The sequence below is a fragment of the Piliocolobus tephrosceles genome, chromosome 11 (assembly GCF_002776525.5).
Source record: "Piliocolobus tephrosceles isolate RC106 chromosome 11, ASM277652v3, whole genome shotgun sequence".
NCBI classification, from domain to species: domain Eukaryota; kingdom Metazoa; phylum Chordata; class Mammalia; order Primates; family Cercopithecidae; genus Piliocolobus; species Piliocolobus tephrosceles.
The window spans coordinates 88,479,480-88,498,803 of NC_045444.1; the positions used below are offsets into that span (position 1 = coordinate 88,479,480).

A 19,324-nucleotide genomic window follows, 5' to 3' on the forward strand; every position below is an offset into this window, starting at 1 on the left:
TTCGTGTCATCTGGGCACTGGAGCAGCCATGGGCACTCCAGGTGGTCCTGCTGCCAGCGAGGGAGGTTGTTTACAGTCTGTTCAAGATTTTCTCGGATTTCCTGTGTCTGAGTTGATCTAAACCTTTCCATTCACACCAGAAGGGCTTCTGTCTTCCCAGGTTCCTTTGGTGCAGGAGTGAACAGCAGGCCTGACCTGCCAAGCTCACCACAGGCCTAAGGAAAGCCCTCAACTTTGCTCCTGGGTCCGCTCAGAACTGAGCCAGGCCCAGAGGAAAGGAGTCCCTTCCCTCTGCCCATGTATATGGTTTCACAGAGCAAAGCAATATTTTCCACCATATTAAAACTCTGTGTAAATTTTTAATTAGGGTAAAAAAATTAAATCTTGGCTTGTCAGCCATACCTCACACAAATCATTTGAGTGTCCACATTGATTTCTCAATGCAAACCTTGTCAAACAAAATGCACACGGTCAGTATTCAAAACAGGGCAGTTGGTGTGGGCAGCCGGCACCTGGACAGTGAAGGTTTCCAGGAACATAAAGATTCTATGTGCGTGTGTTTGGTTTATCATTTTCTTAATGTCTCGAAATTATAAATATTACCCTGCAAAGATCTGGTTGAATTTCCTTCCTCAATCAACTCTAAATACACAGGTTCCTTATGTATGCTTCTGATCTTTTTTTTTCTTTTTGAGTACTAAAAAGGAGACACTAGAAGGGTGCCTGACTTCCCAGATTTCTTTGGACCAGGAGCAAACAGCAGGCCTAATGCTTTTCTTTTTCCCCCTATGAAACTAAACTCCTGAAACCAGCACATGTATACATTTCACAGAGCCAAGTTCCTATGTTAAAAGTTGCAAACTAAAAGGAGAAATTTTCAGCAACCTCTGAATAATTAGAAACAGGAGGCTCTACTACCCCCAGTGAATCTCTCATACACACACATACACATACACACACACACACACACATACACACACACACACACACACACACACTTTTTGGGGGACAGAAAAAACTGGACAAAATCAGTTGCTGATTCTGCCACACAATGATTCTTTTTCAGCTATGTTCATATTACATAAGGATGAAAAAGCTCCCATTTTTTCTGCTAGTGGCTAGATAAATGCTAATGAGAAGAGAGTCTACTCTCAAAGAAATATGGAAATAATCCTAGTTTCAAACACTATTATAATTGCATATATTAGCTCATTTAATTCTTACAACAACCTTACGATTAGATAGTATGATTACTCTTATTTTACAGAGGAAGAAATTGTGGCTTAGCTTAGATAAGGTCAGCAATCACAAATGCTATTTCCTGCCCCTTCTTAGTGGAAAGCTTGCTCAAACAATGTTCTGTACTTTGCTTTTTCCCTTAACAACATATGCTGAGATTTCTCCCAATCAGTTCAAAGAGATCTCAGATATGTCATATTAGTCTGGCTCAGTTTTTCCAGCTGCAAGAAAAAGAAAGACTATATATCCTCTCAAAGGCTCTTAAACTGAGCATGTTTATAATTCTCAGAGGAATCACAGGCAGGATTAACGGGGGCATATTCTGGATCCCAGGAGACCAAGTGGTACCACTGAAGTCGGATACCGGCTCCCAGCTGGATTAGCTTACCTCTCTCAGCAGCTCCTGGTGCAAGAGATACAATAAGAGACAGTATCGCTTGCTCCCGCAGGCAGCAGGGTTTGGATACCTGCCATGTTCGTTTTGTTTTTAAATTTTCTCCAGGCACCAAAGGCTTTGAAATTACCTCCTATCTCAGAAGAACCACCCAGAGTCCTGGAGCCCCTGAAGAGCCAATTTAAAGCCAATGAGCCCCCAACAGAGCTCTTCATCTTCCCAGTGGAGATTCATTACCACATCCAACACCCGCCAAAAGAGAAAGCCCACAGAAGAGGTAGGTCCCAGGTGCATGGGCGCTCCTGAGGGAGAGCCTGGGATGGTCGGGGTGGGGGGAGGGTCCTGCCAATTCTACCTGCTCCTGCATCATGGCTGACCTTCCCTATGGTCATCCCCTTCAGAGAATATTTTTTAAAGAAGGAAAAAGGGTAAAATCTAGAAGAAGATCTCTTCTGATCATATTCAATTGGATTTCTAACATATTTATTATACCCTTCATTAAGCAATGCATTTTGTTAAGCTGTGGAAGAGAAAGGAAGACAGGTATATACATAAATAAGTCCAATGCACCATAGGTGTTATAAAAGGGCAAGAACTTTTCAGGCAGCTTACAAAAAAATAAATGTATAAAACAAGACAACTAAAATTGAAATTGGAAAAAAAATAAAAAACTAGGTAAAAGGAGTAGAGAAATAGATGTTATCAGACATCTGAGATGAATTCATGGTTTGACGTAAGTATTGGATTTAGCTGAGTTTCCTGGCAGCCAAAGTAAAAATGACACTTGAATCTTTGCATCTCCATTTTATAAAAGAAAGATAAAAGTTCATCCAAAAAGTCATTTTCCTGATTTTGAATTAGGTTATTTTGTAAGGGATGACCTCTATAATCTTTGCCAGGACAAAGATTATGTGCTTCTAAGCAAAGTTCTAAGAGAATATGAGCAAGGGAGATCAATTCCAACTGGCAACGTGGGCTTTTACTCAGGGAAGCCTCTGAGTAACGTCTCACCCTGTATCACAAGGAAAAACTTTTTCTGACTTTCCTTTCATTCCATAGTACTCTTGTTTAAGACACATTCTTGCTCCGGGACTTCTCCGGGCCCTTTGAGGCAAAAGGTGTCCTAGTTTTGACAGGAGTCCTAGTTCTGAGTTTTCTAGAAACTTCAGCAGAGACTGCCACTGGCTTTTTAGAGAGTTTGACTCCTGAGAATCACACAGGCAGCCATTTTGTTCTAAGACTGTTTGGACTTCTCACTGGAAAGAATGCCAAACAGTAGAGCTTAAAAGACCAATTGAAGGGGACGTGAAGGAATTTCTTGGGTGTTGAAAATGTTCTCACTCTGGGTTGGTTGTATGGATTATGGATTTGTCAAAACTCATTGAACTGTACACTTAAGATCTGTGCAATTCACTATACGTAGATTTTACCTTGCCAAAAAAATTACTCAGCTCCCTAAAAAAAAAAAACAAAAAAACACAGTGTTTTAAAATGTAGGTCTTCTTATCATTCAGCTGTGGTGAGGCCAACAGATCAAGAGACAGCTGGCAATGAAAAGATCATTTGTTACTCACAGTTCCCAAGAGGAGGAGGCATGCCACACCATGCAGGGTCACATGGGGGCGCACCAACCTCCAGGAGGCAGAAGGCAGGGAGCACAGGCAAGAGGACATATTGTGGTTTTCATAGAAAGAATACAGGCAAGGCAGAGTAAGCAATCTAAGCAGATTTAGAATTGTCTAGTTGGAATAATTCAGCCAGCTCTCTGGCATAGGGGCTGTCCCTTGCTATCTGGTACTGGTCCTCTGATAATTATAGCAGGCAGATGGTAGTCTGGGAATGTATGAGTTTGATAAAGGAGGTTGTTGGGGGTTAGGAACTCTGGGTTGGTTGGGGTGCATATGACAGGTATGTTCCCAGGTGAGTCATTTACTGTCTCTAGGAATTGGCCAGCCCTCGGAGGGACAGTCAGGTCTCAGACGTCAAAACATCAGAATGAAAAGATATACTTGGGAGGTTCCAAGATGGCCAAATAGGAACAGCTCCAGTCTACAGCTCCCAGCGTGAGCGACGCAGAAGACGGGTGATTTCTGCATTTCCAACTGAGGAATGCAGCTCCTCGCCAGCAACGGAACAAAGCTGGATGGAAAATGACTTTGATAAGTTGAGATAAGAAGGCTTCAGAAGATCATTAACAACAAACTTCTCCGAGCTGAAGGAGGATGTTCGAACCCATTGCAAAGAAGCTAAAAACCTTGAAAAAAAGATTGGATGAATGGCTAACTAGAATAAACAGTGTAGAGAAGACTTTAAATGACCTGATGGAGCTGAAAACCATGGCACGAGCACTGCGTGACGCATGCACAAGCTTCAGTAGCCGATTTGATCAACTGGAAGAAAGGGTATCAGTGACTGAAGATCAAATGAATGAAATAAAGCAAGAAGAGAAGTTTAGAGAAAAAAGAGTAAAAAGAAATGAACAAAGCCTCCAAGAAATATGGGACTATGTGAAAAGACCAAATCTATGTCTGATTGGTGTACCTGAAAGTGATGGAGAGAATGGAACCAAGTTGGAAAACACTCTGCAGAATATTATCCAGGAGAACTTCCCCAACCTAGCAAGGCAGGCCAACATTCAAATTCAGGAAATACAGAGAATGCCACAAAGATACTCTTCAAGAAGAGCAACTCCAAGACACATAATTGTCAGATTCACCAAAGTTGAAATGAAGGAAAAAATGTTAAGGGCAGCCAGAGAGAAAGGTCAGGTTACCCACAAAGCGAAGCCCATCAGGCTAACAGCAGATCTCTCGGCAGAAACTCTACAAGCCAGAAGAAAGTGGGGGCCAGTATTCAATACTCTTAAATTTTTGGCCAGGCGCAGTGGCTCAAGCCTGTACTCCCAGCACTTTGGGATGCTGAGATGGGTGAATCACGAGGTCAGGAGATCGAGACCATCCTGGCTAACAAGGTGAAACCCTGTCTCTACTAAAAAATACAAAAAGCTAGCCGGGCGAGGTGGCGGGCGCCTGTAGTCCCAGCTACACGGGAGGCTGAGGCAAGAGAATGGCGTGAACCCAGGGGGTGGATGGAGCTTGCAGTGAGCTGAGATCCAGCCACTGTACTCCTGCCTGGGTGACAGAGAGAGACCCCATCTCAAAAAAAAAAAAAAAAAAAAAAAAATTTCAACCCAGAATTTCATGTCCAGCCAAACTCAGCTTCATAAGTGAAGGAGAAATAAAATCCTTTACCGACAAGCAAATGCTGAGAGATTTTGTCACCAGCAGGCCTGCCTTACAAGAGCTCCTGAAGAAAGCACAAAACATGGAAAGGAACAACCAGTACCAGCCACTGCAAAAACATGCCAAATTGTAAAGATCATCGATGCTAGGAAGAAACTGCATCAACTAACAAGCAAAATGGCCAGCTAACATCATAATGAGAGGATCAAATTCACACATAACAATATTAACCTCAAATGTAAATGGGCTAAATGCCCCAATTAAAAGACACAGACTGGCAAATTGGATAAAGAGTCAAGACCCATCAGTGTGCTGTATTCAAGAGACACATCTCACATGCAGAGACGCATATAGGCTCAAAATAAAGGGATGGAGGAAGATCTACCAAGCAAATGGAAAACAAAAAAAAAGCAGACATTGCAATCCTAGTTCTGATAAAACAGACTTTAAACCAATAAAGATCAGAAGAGACAAAGAAGGCCATTACATAATGGTAAAGGGATCAATTCAACAAGAAGAGCTAACTATCCTAAATATAAATGCACCCAATACAGGAGCACCCAGATTCATAAAGCAAGTCCTTAGAGACCTACAAAGAGACTTAGATTCCCACAAAATAATAATGGGAGACTTTAACGCCCCACTGTCAACATTAGATCCACAAGACAAAAAGTTAACCAGGATATTCAGGAATTGAACTCAGCTCTGCACCAAGCACACCTAATAGACATCTACAGAACTCTCTACCCCAAATCAACAGAATATACATTCTTCTCCGCACCACATCACACTTATTCCAAAATTGACCACATAGTTGGAAGTAAAGCACTCCGCAGCAAATGTAAAACAACAGAAATTATAACAAACTGTCTCTCAGACCACAGTGCAATCAAACTAGAATTCAGGATTAAGAAACTCACTCAAAACCACTCAACCACATAGAAACTGAACAACCTGCTCCTGAATGACTACTGGGTACATAATGAAATGAAGACAGAAATAAAGATGTTCTTTGCAACCAATGAGAACAAAGACACAACATACCAGAATCTTTGAGACACATTTAAAGCAATATGTAGAGGGAAATTTATAGCACTAAATGCCCACAAGAGAAAGCAGGAAAGATCTAAAATTGACATCCTGACATCACAATTAAAAGAACTAGAGAAGCAAGAGCAAACACATTCAAAAGCTAGCAGAAGAAATAACTATGATCAGAGCAAAACTGAAGGAGATAGAGAAACAAAAAACCTTTCAAAAAATCAATGAATCCAGAAGCCGGTTTTTTGAAAAGATCAACAAAATAGATAGACCGCTAGCAAAACCAATAAAGAAGAAAAGAAAGAAGAATCAAATAGATGCAATAAAAAATGATAAAGGGGATATTACCACCAACTCCACAGAAATACAACCTACCATCAGAGAACACTATAAACACCTCTATGCAAATAAACTAGAAAATCTAGAAGAAATGGATAAATTCCTGGACACATTCACCCTCCTAAGACTAAACTAGGAAGAAGTTGAATTCCTGAATAGACCAATGACAGGCTCTGAAATTGAGGCAATAATTAAGAGCCTACCAACCAAAAAAAGTCCAAGACCAGACGGATTCACAGCCGAATTCTACCAGAGGTACAAAGAGGAGCTGGTACCATTCCTTCTGAAACTATTCCAATCAATAGAAAAAAAGGAAATCCTCCCTAACTCATTTTATGGGGCCAGCATCATCCTGATACCAAAGCCTGGTAAAGACACAACAAAAAAAGAGAATTTTAGACCAATATCGCTGATGAACATTGATGCAAAAATCCTCAGTAAAATACTGGCAAACCGAATCCAGCAGCATATCAAAAAGCTTATCCACCATGATGAAGTTGGCTTCATCCCTGGGGTGCAAGGCTGGTTCAACATATGCAAATCAATAAACGTAATCCATCATATAAACAGAACCAAAGACAAAAACTACATGATTATCTCAACAGATTCAGAAAAGGCCTTCGACAAAATTCAACAACCCTTCATGCTAAAAACTCTCAATAAATTAGGTATTGATGGGACATATCTCAAAACAATAAGAGCTATTTATGACAAACCCACAACCAATATCATACTGAATGGGCAAAAACTGGAAGCTTTCCCTTTGAAAACTGGCACAAGACAGGGACACCCTCTCTCACCACTCCTATTCAACATAGTGTTGGAAGTTCTGGCCAGGCCAATGAGGCAGGAGAAAGAAAGGGTATTCAACTAGGAAAAGAGAAAGTCATTTGTCCCTGTTTGCAGATGACATGATTGTATATTTAGAAAACCCCATCATCTCAGCCCCAAATCTTCTTAAACTGATAAGCAGCTTCAGCAAAGTCTCAGGATACAAAATCAATGTGCAAAAATCACAAGCATTCGTATACACCAATAACAGACAAACAGAGAGCCAAATCATGAGTGAACTCGCATTCACAATTGCTTCAAAGAAAATAAAATACCTAGGAATGCAACTAACAAGGGATGTAAAGGACCTCTTCAAGGAGAATTACAAACCACTGCTCAATGAAATAAAAGAGGACACAAACAAATGGAAGAACTTTCCATGCTCATGGATAGGAAGAATCAATATCGTGAAAATGGCCATACTGCCCAAGGTAATTTATAGATTCAATGCCATCCCCATCAAGCTACCAATGACTTTCTTCACAGAATTGGAAAAAACTACTTTAAAGTTCATATGGAACCGAAAAACAGCCCGCGTTGCCAAGACAATCCTAAGCCAAAAGAGCAAAGCTGGAGGCATCATGCTACCTGACTTCAAACCATACTACAAGGCTACAGTAACCAAAACAGCATGGTACTGGTACCAAAACAGAGATATAGACCAATGGAACAGAACAGAGCCCTCAGAAATAATACCACACATCTACAACCACCTGATCTTTGACAAATCTGACAAAAACAAGAAATAGGGAAAGGATTCCCTAGTTAATAAATGGTGCTGGGAAAACTGGCTAGCCATATGTAGAAAGTGGAAACTGGATCCCTTCCTTATACCTTAAACAAAAATTAATTCAAGATGGATTAAAGACTTAAATGTCAGATCTAAAACCTTAAAAACCCTAGAAGAAAACCTAGGCAATACCATTCAGGCCATAGGCATGGGCAAGGACTTCATGTCTAAAACACCAAAAGCAATGGCAACAAAAGCCAAAATTGAGAAATGGGATCTAATTAAACTAAAGAGCTTCTGCACAGCAAAGAAACTACCATCAGAGTGAACAGGCAACCTAGAGAATGGGAGAAAATTTTCACAATCTACCCATCTGACAAAGGGCTAATATCCAGAATCTACAAAGAACTTAAACAAATATACAAGAAAAAATCAAACAACCCCATCAAAAAGTGGGCAAAGAATATGAACAGACACTTCTCAAAAGAAGACAGTAATGCAGCCAACAGACACATGAAAAAAATGCTCGTCATCACTGGCCATCAGAGAAATGCAAATCAAAACCACAATGAGATACCATCTCACACCAGTTAGAATGGCGATCATTAAAAAGTCACGAAACAACAGGTGCTGGAGAGGATGTGGAGAAATAGGGACACTTTTACACTGTTGGTGGGACCGTAAACTAGTTCAACCATTGTGGAAGACAGTGTGGCAATTCCTCAAGGATCTAGAACTAGAAATACCATTTGACCCAGCCATCCCATTACTGGGTATATACCCAAAGGATTATAAATCATGCTGCTATAAAGACACATGCACACGTATGTTTATTGCAGCACTATTCACAATAGCAAAGACTTGGAACCAACCCAAATGTTCATCAATGATAGACTGGATTAAGAAAATGTGGCACATATACACCATTTTATGCAGCCATAAAAAAGGATGAGTTCATGTCCTTTGTAGGGACATGGATGAAGCTGGAAACCATCATTCTGAGCAAACTATCACAAGGACAGAAAAGCAAACACCATATGTTCTCACTCATAGGTGGGAATTGAGCAATGAGAGCATTTGGACACAGGGTAGGGAACACCACACACCAGGGCCTGTCGTGGGGTGAGGGGATAGGGGAGGGATAGCATTAGGAGATATACCTAATGTGAAAGACGAGTTAATGGGTGCAGCACACCAACATGGGGCACATGTATACATATGTAACAAACGTGCATGTTGTGCACATGTACCCTAGAACTTAAAGTATGTATATATATACACACACACACACACACACACACACACACACACTTAATAAAAAGAGAGACAAGACTATTCACAAGATTGGGTTCGATCTGATTATTTTCCATGATGACCCTGATAGGAAGGTGAGGAAAACCACCAGGCCATCATGAACCAGATTCTTAAAACCAGATGCACCAAGCTTGCCAACACACTGACAATGAAACATAGGAATCGGGTACAAAGAAAGTGAATTCATGGAGTTCTTCCCTCATTTACATGTCATGAGGATCCTCCTTTAAAAGCATCAGAAGCCTAACTCAAAATGTGTTAAGCAAAAAGAAAGGAAAGGGGAAAAAGGAAGCAAAGACAGAAGGAAGGAAGAAAGGGAGAGAGGAAAGAAGGAAAAGGAAAGAAGGAAGGAAGGAAGGGAAGAAATGAAGGAAGGGAAGAAAGGAAGGAAGGAAAGGAAGAAGGGAAGGGAGGGAGGGAGACAGGGAAGGAGGAGGAAGGAAGGAGGAAGGAAAGAGGGAAGCGAAGGGAGGGGAGAGGATGAAATGAAAGAAGGAAGGAAGGAAGGAATTGGTTCATGCAAGAATCAGGTAACTGCAGGAGCAGCTGAATCCAGGCCTTGGAAAATACGTGCGCAGTACTTGTCTCTCAACTCTGCTAGCCTTTTCTCTCAAGCAGGCTCTTACCATAAGGTGATAAAGACGTCTTCCTGCAATTCCCTGCCAATCTCCTTCCTGTTAACCTCTATAGAAAGGATACGCCTCTTAAAAGCTCTTGCAAAGCGCAGAAATCACCCGTGATTGACCGGACTAGGGTCATGTGCCCACCTCAGAACCAATCTCTCTGGCTAAGGCAATGAGGTACTCTCATGCCCGGCTTCAGTTCCATGCCCCTCTCTGGAATCAGCAAATGGACACTGCTCCAATCAAACCACATGGTGTGAGCAAGGAAGGCATAGGTCCCCAAAAGAAGAGACATTAGGCAAAAACAACAGACCTCTGCTACAACTCAGCCTCCTCTTTGTCTTCTAGGTGCTCCACACCCTAAGTCGGAACCAGAAAGAAGCGAAGAAGCCAGGCCTGTGTGGAAACCTCCCCTAAAGCATGTGTCCTTAGAAACGCCACAGGAGTTAACGGTGCATCTCCCAGTGGACGCGGGCAGGGACGCACACTCCCCTCAAGGTAGCTCCTCCCTCCCTCCAGCATCCCTCGGGAACCTCACTCTGAAGGGAAGCAAGGCAAGACACACCAGGGTCCACAGCCAAGGAAAAGGAGGCTGGAAGGGAGATGAGTTCACTGGCAACCACTGGAAGATGGCCTTTGTGCAGGCAGCAGCTGCCTTCACCAAAGTGCGGCACTAAAACTAACAGTGTCCAGTTCACCAGTTACCTACTCCCTAACTCATCCCACTACTAGTTTCTGGTTGCAGATGTAGAAAGGCATCAAACTTCCTGAAAGTTTGCTGCATGCCTGACAGTTTATCCTGTATTTTTAAACAATGAAATTTCATTTCTTATCTGTTTATAAATAGATATTTATTCATTAAAAAGTCCATAATATCAGTGGGGTGTGGTGGCTCATGCCTATAATCCCAGCACTTTGGGAGGCTGAGGTGGGGATCACGTGAGATCAAGAGTTTGCCAGCCTGGCCAACGTGGCGAAACCCCGTCTCTACCAAAAGTACAAAAAGTTAGCCAGGCATGGTGGTGCACACCTGTAATCCCCGCTACTCAGGTGGCTGAGGCACAAGAATCACTTGAACCCAGGAGGCAGAGGTTGCAGGGAGCTGAGATTGTGCCACTGCACTCCAGCGTGGGTGACAGAGCAAGACCCTGTCTGGAAAAAAAAAAAAAAAATCCATAATATTGATAAAAGTCTTCACTCCAATTTCCATGACATGTGGACATTTGAAAATATACACATGGGTGCATCTAAGTGTTTGTGTTTATGTGTTGGATAGGTTGGAAGTAACAGGCCATATGTAGAAAGCTCCCCATTTTCAGAAAACTGAGCCTCTTTTCCAAAAGGCATGTGCAAGATGACAGTATCACAGATGTCAAGTGACCTCTGACTGCTGGTATCAGAAATAGGAAGATGCACATTAATGTGTTTGGAGTTCTTCCTCTGTGCCAGGCACTGTTCTTAGTTTTTAACATGTATTCTCTCAGGTACTCCTCACAGCAATCCTCTCCTCCTTTTACAGATCAGAAAACAGAAGCCCTGAGAGATAAGTAGTATGTTTGAGGTCACATAACTATAAGTGGCCTCACTAGGATTGGAGCTCAGGGCTTCCAGTGCCAGAATCCATATTCTTACTCGTTATACTACATTCCCTTTCAGAATAAGCCCAACATACTGACTTTTCTAACTAATACCAAAAAAATAAAAAAGAATAAAAGAATAAACCAAACAGCCGGGCGCGGTGGCTCAAGCCTGTAATCCCAGCACTTTGGGAGGCCGAGACGGGCAGATCACGAGGTCAGGAGATCGAGACCATCCTGGCTAACACGGTGAAACCCCGTCTCTACTAAAAAATACAAAAAACTAGCCGGGCGAGGTGGCAGGCGCCTGTAGTCCCAGCTACTTGGGAGGCTGAGGCAGGAGAATGGCGTAAACCCGGGAGGCAGAGCTTGCAGTGAGCTGAGATCCGGCCACTGCACTCCAGCCTGGGCGACAGAGCGAGACTCTGTCTCAAAAAAAAAAAAAAAAAAAAAAAAAAAGAATAAACCAAACAATGAACCTAGATCAGGACGTCCTCAAAACATTTAGAGAATGTCCTTTGATTCTTGAGGCAGAGGCTTATTTGGTCTATCTCTTAAGTGGGAGTTAATGATCCTAAAGACTTTAATGTTTCGTTTTTTTAAAAAATCCAAATATGGGCAGGGATCACCCTGCAAATAGAGAAAAAAGCACCTTTCTGCTTATGGACCACAATGCGAGGTGCACAGCTGGAGCCACGAGATAAAAGACACCAGTGAATTTCATCTTCCGTAGTGTTTATTTTGCACTGCCCTATACTTGTTTTGAGCTGCCACGTCCACCAGGAACTGAGTACCAGAACTTGTCCCTCCTCTGCTACTCTGCCAGGAGGAAACTGGTTTAAATGCCCCTTGGTATAAATTATGCATGCGACTGCACCTGGGAGTAGATGCAGAAAGAAAGGGACCTAAAGAGGCAGTTCTGGCCAGGCGCAGTGGCTCACACCTGTAATCCCAGCACTTCAGAAGGCCAAGGTGGCAGATCACCAGAGGTCAGGAGTTCGAGACCAGCCTGACCAACATGATGAAACCCCATCTCAACTAAAAATACAAAAATTAACTGGGTGTAGTGGCACACACCTGTAATCCCAGCTACTCTGGAGGCTGAGGCACAAGAATTGTTTGAATCCAGGAGATGGAGGTTGCAGAGAGCCAAGATCATGCCACTGAACTCCAGCCTGGGTGACAGAGAGAGGCTCTGTCTAAAAAAAAACTACAACAACAACAACAACAAAGAGGCAGTTCATCATGGCAGTCACCACACAGAGGTCCCTGCTGCATGGGCATGTTGATGCTGAGTGGGACTGCTCCATTGCCACTGAGGCGGCACATGCATCCACACATATACATATTTTTTATTTTATTGCTTAACCACCTGAGAGTAAGTTGCAGACATTGTACCGTTTATCCCTTATCAGCACGTATCTCCTAAGTCCAGGAATATTCTCCCTCCTAGCCACATACAATTACCACACTCAAGAAAGCAAACACTGGTATAATAGTGCTTTCTAATTTCTAATTCATAGTCACATTTCTCTATTTATACTAATAATGTTCATTTATTATAGCTTTTTTTCAACCTAGAATTCAACTCAGGATTATGTATTACATTTAGCGGTACCACTCGATGGAATCTTTTCATTGAGAAGACTCCCCCAGTCTTGTTTTTCATGACATTGACATTTTTTAAGAAGACAGGCCAGTTGCTTTGCAGAATTACCTTCAATTTGGATTTTTCTATTTCCTCATAATGAGATTCAGATCAAACCTTTTTGGCAGGAATATCACAGAGGTGACGTTGTGTCCTTCTCGGCGCACCATATCAAGGGATGCAAAATGTTAGTTTCTTCCATTGCAGGTGATGTTAAATTTCATTATTTGGTTAAAGGTGATGTCTGCCCCATTTTTCCATTGTAAAGACACTTTGCCTCTTTTTAATGAATTAGTAGTCTGTGATAATTTGAGACCACATGAAGCCAATTTTTAAACCCAAATATTAATAGCAACTATTGTTTTAAATGTGAAATAAAGACCACTTGCTCTGAAAGAGGCAAAGCCAAGGCCTCAGTCACTTGGGTTCCTGTGTTTCCTGCTTCCTAGAGCAGGCCCTGTTGGTGTTGAGACGAGAAAACGGAGGCAGAGGGTAGGGTATGCTCTATGGAATGCCACCGTCAATCCTGATGCCCTTTGACTTCCATCTGGAAGGTAGCACTTTTTATTTAACCCTGAGGAAGGAGTGCGATCATTGACTCTGCCTAGCAAAACTATTTTGTGGTCAGAAATCTGTATCCAATAATCTCATCAGCTCTAAAGCTGGGATCTCTCTAGTCAGAGCCTTGGGACTGAGGGTGAAAGGAGTTTGCACCCTCTCCAATCCTCCTTCCATCTCAGGATTTCATCCATAAGATGAGAATAAAAACAACCACCACTCAGTTCCTCCCAGTTCTTGGCAATTTTCCAAATGAACAGCCACGATTCTAGTCAAGAGTCATGTCATTTTGGCCATGGGAGATATCAGGTCCCTGCTGCTTAGCAGGACTGGAAAAGAGGGCCAAACCTGAGAATGAGTAGAATAAACCATCCTAACACCAGGACGGTTTCTCCCTTCTAGCCACACTACAATTACCCGTTCTTCATAGCAGTCTTCACACAGAGGTCTTTTAACCACGTTAGAAGAGAGCTTCCTTCTCCTTCCTGCTGATTCTGGTTTCTCACACAGGCTTTTTCCCCTTTTGTTTTAAAAGATGATGATGCCCCGCCCCACGATGTGGCCCCACCATTGGATCTTCTACCCCCGATTAAAGGGAAAAAAAGTCCCGAGAGCCAGAAGGGCCTGGATAGCCCTAGGACATCAGGCTGCAGCAGCCCCCCATGTCTCCCGCACATGAGAGCGCCCAGGAGGGCACTGCCAGCAGCTCAAGGTAACCATTCCCAGGGTGCATAGATGCCCCCCACTGGCTGGTATGTGGCTCATTTCCAGGGCCGTGTGGCTGCTGTGATACAAGTTTTCTGAAAGGCACTCCATTGAAAAGGGGTAATTGACACTGTTTCTGATGATGTCAGTGGGATTAATGTTCCCCATGCATATTCCTAAAGGGTCAGTACATGTTTTAAGGGTTTGCTGCACTGACATGCACTGCCACGCTGTTTTGTGCTTTCCTCACTCCTGGCAGCAGCATTTGATGACACAGCTCCCTGCGCTCCTGGGGGAGACACACTACTGGATTTACCAGGCACACTCCAAACTGAGCCATAACCCTTGCCCCGAGGCAAGAGAGCCCGATGAGCCTGCCAACAGAAGAGTCCCCAGACAGAAGTCAACTCCAGCCCAGGGCAGAGCCTGTTCACAGAGAGGAAAGGACCCTGATTCCTAGGGAAGGGTGAAGCAGGGCAAGGCCATTCCCTCTAGATTTTAGCCTTACTTAAAGTGCTTATTCTTAAGGAGCTAATAGTCAAGGAGGGGACTAAGATGCTTATACAGAGCAATAATGCAAGGACAGTGCAAGAGCAGCTCCTCCGGGGCTTCCATCTAAAGGTAGCTCATAGAGCAAAAATTGCCTAGAGTCCAAGTTGCCCGGGAAAATCCCTGGGAAGGTGCCATGCTGGAGACTGACAGACCATTTTCAGGAACGTGTGGTCCAGGCAGCTGTTTCTCCTTCGTTGAAGGTTTGGACTGCTTTCTCAGTCTGAGCACCAGATGAAGGAGATGACATGTGTTTGGGGAACAGATTGTATAAAGAAAGAGGTACCTCTGTTAACAGCAGAATCACACTCAGGGCTGCGAGAAACTCACACTTTGAGAGGCATATGGGAACAGAGAGTCATCATGGAGGCAACAGATTTCACATCTTTCATTTCATGCTCACTCAGGGACAGAATGCCTCAGTATTTAAATCAGTCTCGCTTGCTCTCTCTCTCTCTCCCCCTGCCCAGCACACCCCCCTCTCATTCTCTCCCCAGAGTGTATACAATTGAATTCTTTAAGCATAAATTAAATCCACAGATTAATAGTTCCATTCTGTGTTTGCAGCTTCTGTTTCAGGCTGAGATGGTCAAAATTAAATCCCTTCCTTCCCCACAACACTCTCTCTACCCCTGGAGACACTGTTTTCACCTAGAAACCATTCCACGGTTGGAACCTCTCTTTCACAAACCTCTCCCTTTATACTTGTGTGGCAGCAATGCTCCTTTAATTCTGATGCAAATGAACCAAACTTGGTGTACTGTTATGTCCCCACCTGGGGCCTTCCTAGGAAGTTGCATGGCCTGAGACAAATCACAGCAAATGGATACTCATACTTACTTTAGACATCCTTATAAAGGGAGAATCTGATTAGAATAAAATGCCAGTGGCCAGGTGCTGTGGTTCATGCCTATAATACCAGCACTTTGGGAGGCCGAGGTGGGTGGATCACAAGGTCAGGAGTTCGAGACCAGCTTGTGTAACAAGGTGAAACTCTATCTCTACTTTTTAGTAGAGATATTTTGTATTTTTATACAAAAAAAAATTAGCCAGGCGTGGTGGTGCACATCTGTGATTCCAGCTACTCAGGAGGCTGAGGCAGGAGAATCACTTGAACCTAGGAGGCAGAGGTTGCAGTGAGCGGAGATAGCACTATTGCACTCCAGCCTGGGCAACAGAGCAAGACTCTGTCTCAAAAAAAAAAAAAAAAAACAGAATGCCCGGACCAGGACTGGGACAAGAGAGCAGCCTGAAGCCTCAAGTGTGTGTGTTGGGTGTGTGCATGTGTGTAAGTGAATGTGTGTGGGATGTGTGCTTATATGCCCATGTGAGTACATGTGTGTGCTTGTGTGCATGCATGTCATTGTGCACATCTATATAAGCATGGCTGCATATGCACATACATATCTATATATTCAGTCTTGTGAATGTATGTGTGTCATATGCTCATGTATGTCACTGTTCATGTGTATGGGGGTGTGTGCATGCCCTGTGAGGGTGAATATGTCAGTGTGTGTTTGTAAGTGTGCATGTGTATGTGTGTGCTCCTTAGCATCCACTCTAGCTGGTGGCCTGCTAGTCCAGGTAGCTGGACTCCTGGCCCCTTTTTCTTGGAGATGGGGAAGGTAAGTATGGTATAATACGAATAAATTTGGTCTTTGTCCCTAGTTTCTATTACTAAGCTAAAACTCTTGGAATTTTCTGAATGATAGTAGTATCTTTTGTTATTCATAATGAACCCCTTTGAAAACACCTGAGTTTATGCTAATGCGGTGACATAGGGTAAGGCCCCTAGGTAGCCTCATGATGGGGCCAGCGACCAGAAGGACCAAGAGGATTAGAGGGTTGGAGTTTCCAGCCACAACCTCTAGGAAAGGGGAGGGGACACTGGAGATCAAGCTCTCTTTTAGCTGTTGACCACGAGTTGATAAGCTTCAGCATTGCTGAGCGTGTCTAGGTGGGAGGGCAGCAGGCCCAGGGAGGGCACGGAAGCTCAGCACATCCTCGCCCATCTCTTCATCTGGCTGTTCACATTCCTTTCTAATGTCCTTTATCAATAAGCCAGAAAATGTAAGTAAGTGTTTCCCTGAGTTCTGAGCTGTCCTACCAGACTGTTGAACCCAAGGAGAGGGAGGATTATGGGAGGCCCAATTTAGAACTGGTCGGTCAGAAGTATAGGTCACAATCTGGGACTTGCAATTGGCATCTGAAGTGGGGGGCAATCTTGTGGACTGAGCCCTACCCTGTGGGATCTGACAACATCTCCAGGTAGAGAGTGTCAAAACTGATTTTAATTATAGGACAACCAGTTAGTATCTGCTGGAGAATTGTTTGGTATGGGGGAAACCTCACAATCTAGTCCCAGGAGTGTTCTGGGTTGAGCATTGAGATTCAAGTGGGGAATAAATGACTTCTTTTTTACTTTTACAGTCAGGTTATAAAAAATATCTCCAATCTTTCTAAGTAACTAGGGAGGCATAGCATCCTTTTCCTTGACCTGAGCCCCTGGCATCACCAAGCCATCCCAGTATTTCATCTAGAGGTTATGGCTGTGTATGCTGAGTACTGCACAGGACATCTGACGGAGGCGGACAGCAGAGGCAGGAAGCAGGAAGTCCTGTTCCCAGGGGCTGGGCTGCACACGGCTGAAGGAAGGGACTGCCTTTCCTTCACACAGAGTGCCCATGCTTGCTTAGCCCTGCCCCTGAGGTAGCCAGGCTCTCCCGAAGGCATGATGTAGGCGAGTGGCAGCCCCTCCCTGTTCATCCCACCTTGACCCCCAGAAGGCAGAGCCTGAACAATAGCCCCGCTTTGCTGAGTCCCAGGAATAGGGCTCACACTATACTCTGGTGGGCACCTGAGCCCACGTGCATCTACGGGTGTGTGCCCACGGGGGACTAGAGGAACATGGCCCAGGTTCAGTCTGTCTCCCTCACCAACATGGTGTTGACACTGCCCATGTTTGTGCTTATTTTCAAGACGATTCCAGCGACCCCACACTGGGACACTTCTTGCTGGGTCCAGATGGAAAAAAAGTCTGCCTGTCCCTCCCAGGGCATACCCAAACCGAGGCGCTTCCATCGGGTAAAGGTAAGCTAACACATTCCAGGGCAGCCTGGTTTTTTTTTCAAAGGGGAAGATGTTACCTGCAGCTTCCAAATTTTCCCAGCAGCAGAGACATCATTAAAAACAGATGCAAGTCAGCCAGTTTCTCCCCTTTCACCGACACAGAGGTGCTTCTGTAGCTCAGACACAATGATCCAATGTTTGCATAACAAGTTTACTCTTGCTGGAGCATTTGGAGAGAGAAGTTCCAGTGGAATGGCTTGGAAGAGGTCTAATGTGCCACGCTGATGCCTTGATGAGAATGATAAAGTCCTTTTGGTATTTGCCCAAATTAACACTGCCTTTTCTCTTCTTTCCAACCACCCTGCAGAGGTGGAGGCGGCTAATTGGTAATCCAATCAGGTATCCTTGTTATGAGTATTGGTTCATCCCTGTGAATCATCTGGCTCCTGACAGATAGCAAGGCAGTTTCCAAAAACCCTTCTGGCATATTCACTTTTTAGAAAAGAGATGCTGCCTCTGGGCAATAGCCATTTTGCAAAGGAAAAAAGAAATGAAGTCAGAGGGTGATGAGCATCAACCACCCAGAAACCCCCGTGATGTGTATGCATGAGTCTGCAGCCAGCAGGCCCCTTGATGTGGGAGATTAAAAGCTACACTCTTTTGGGGGGTTATGTCATGACTGGCTCAATAAAAAGAGCACGGATTCAGAGCTAGGAGATTTGAGGAGCTCTGGCCTCGCCTCTAAGTTGCCAGATGACTTTGAGTCAGTCCCTCATCCTCCCTGTATCCAAGGTTCCTCCACCAAAATGAGAGGATTGATTCCTCCTCTGAGAAATTCCTTGACCATTGCTGCATTTTACATCTGTGTCCACCGCTATTGAAGCAGCCACCTCGTATATGGATTTCCAGAAAGTAGAATGTATTTGATTCCAATTCAGCATCAAAGAACTTCCATCAGCAGTTGGTTTATACCAGGATATGAGTACAAAAATATCTTGGTTCTGAATTGGTGGAAGCAGGAGTTAGACAGGTGGAGGCCGCTGTCAGCATGACACAGCTGGTGCAGCAGCTGGAAAGCAAATATGATTCTGTTCACCTGCTGCACATTTGTCTGCTCTGTTCCAGGAGAAATAGTTCCCCCTTTTGGCACAGCGAAAGCTAGAAACAGAAAAGGAAATATTTAGGCTGTAAGTTTATTGTCACCAATGTCAATATGATGCTTCAGCCATTTCAGTATTCTTGGCACCTAGCATAGTCCCTGACATATACATAGAAGGATCACAATAAATGTTCACTGAAATTTTTTGAAAAATATTTCAATAATTTCCATGACATGGAGAAAGAGAAAGATGAAACTTATGCCAATAAACGAAGACTTGCTTGCCATCTTGTCCCAGTCCCACAGACGGTATATTTAATGCTACTTGCCTCTCAAACCTAAAGGCATTCACTGCATGCTTATTGA

The 19,324-nt window shown here is 43.6% G+C and overlaps 1 protein-coding gene and 1 long non-coding RNA gene across 2 annotated transcripts in view; one reads left to right on the forward strand and one right to left on the reverse strand.

Annotated features, from left to right (window-relative positions):
• KIAA2012 (KIAA2012 ortholog) overlaps positions 1 to 19,324 on the forward strand; it is a 138,612-nt gene that overhangs the window by 30,633 nt on the left and 88,655 nt on the right. Inside the window, exons 8-11 of the mRNA XM_023216912.2 lie at positions 1,742 to 1,910; positions 10,102 to 10,251; positions 14,072 to 14,248; positions 17,770 to 17,880. Of these exons, the coding sequence (XP_023072680.1) occupies positions 1,742 to 1,910; positions 10,102 to 10,251; positions 14,072 to 14,248; positions 17,770 to 17,880 (607 nt within the window). The remainder of the gene's footprint in view (positions 1 to 1,741; positions 1,911 to 10,101; positions 10,252 to 14,071; positions 14,249 to 17,769; positions 17,881 to 19,324) is intronic.
• Positions 1 to 19,324, reverse strand: part of LOC111545833 — a 35,642-nt gene that overhangs the window by 14,126 nt on the left and 2,192 nt on the right. Inside the window, exon 3 of the long non-coding RNA XR_002732562.1 lies at positions 17,937 to 19,017. This is a non-coding gene — a long non-coding RNA (uncharacterized LOC111545833). The remainder of the gene's footprint in view (positions 1 to 17,936; positions 19,018 to 19,324) is intronic.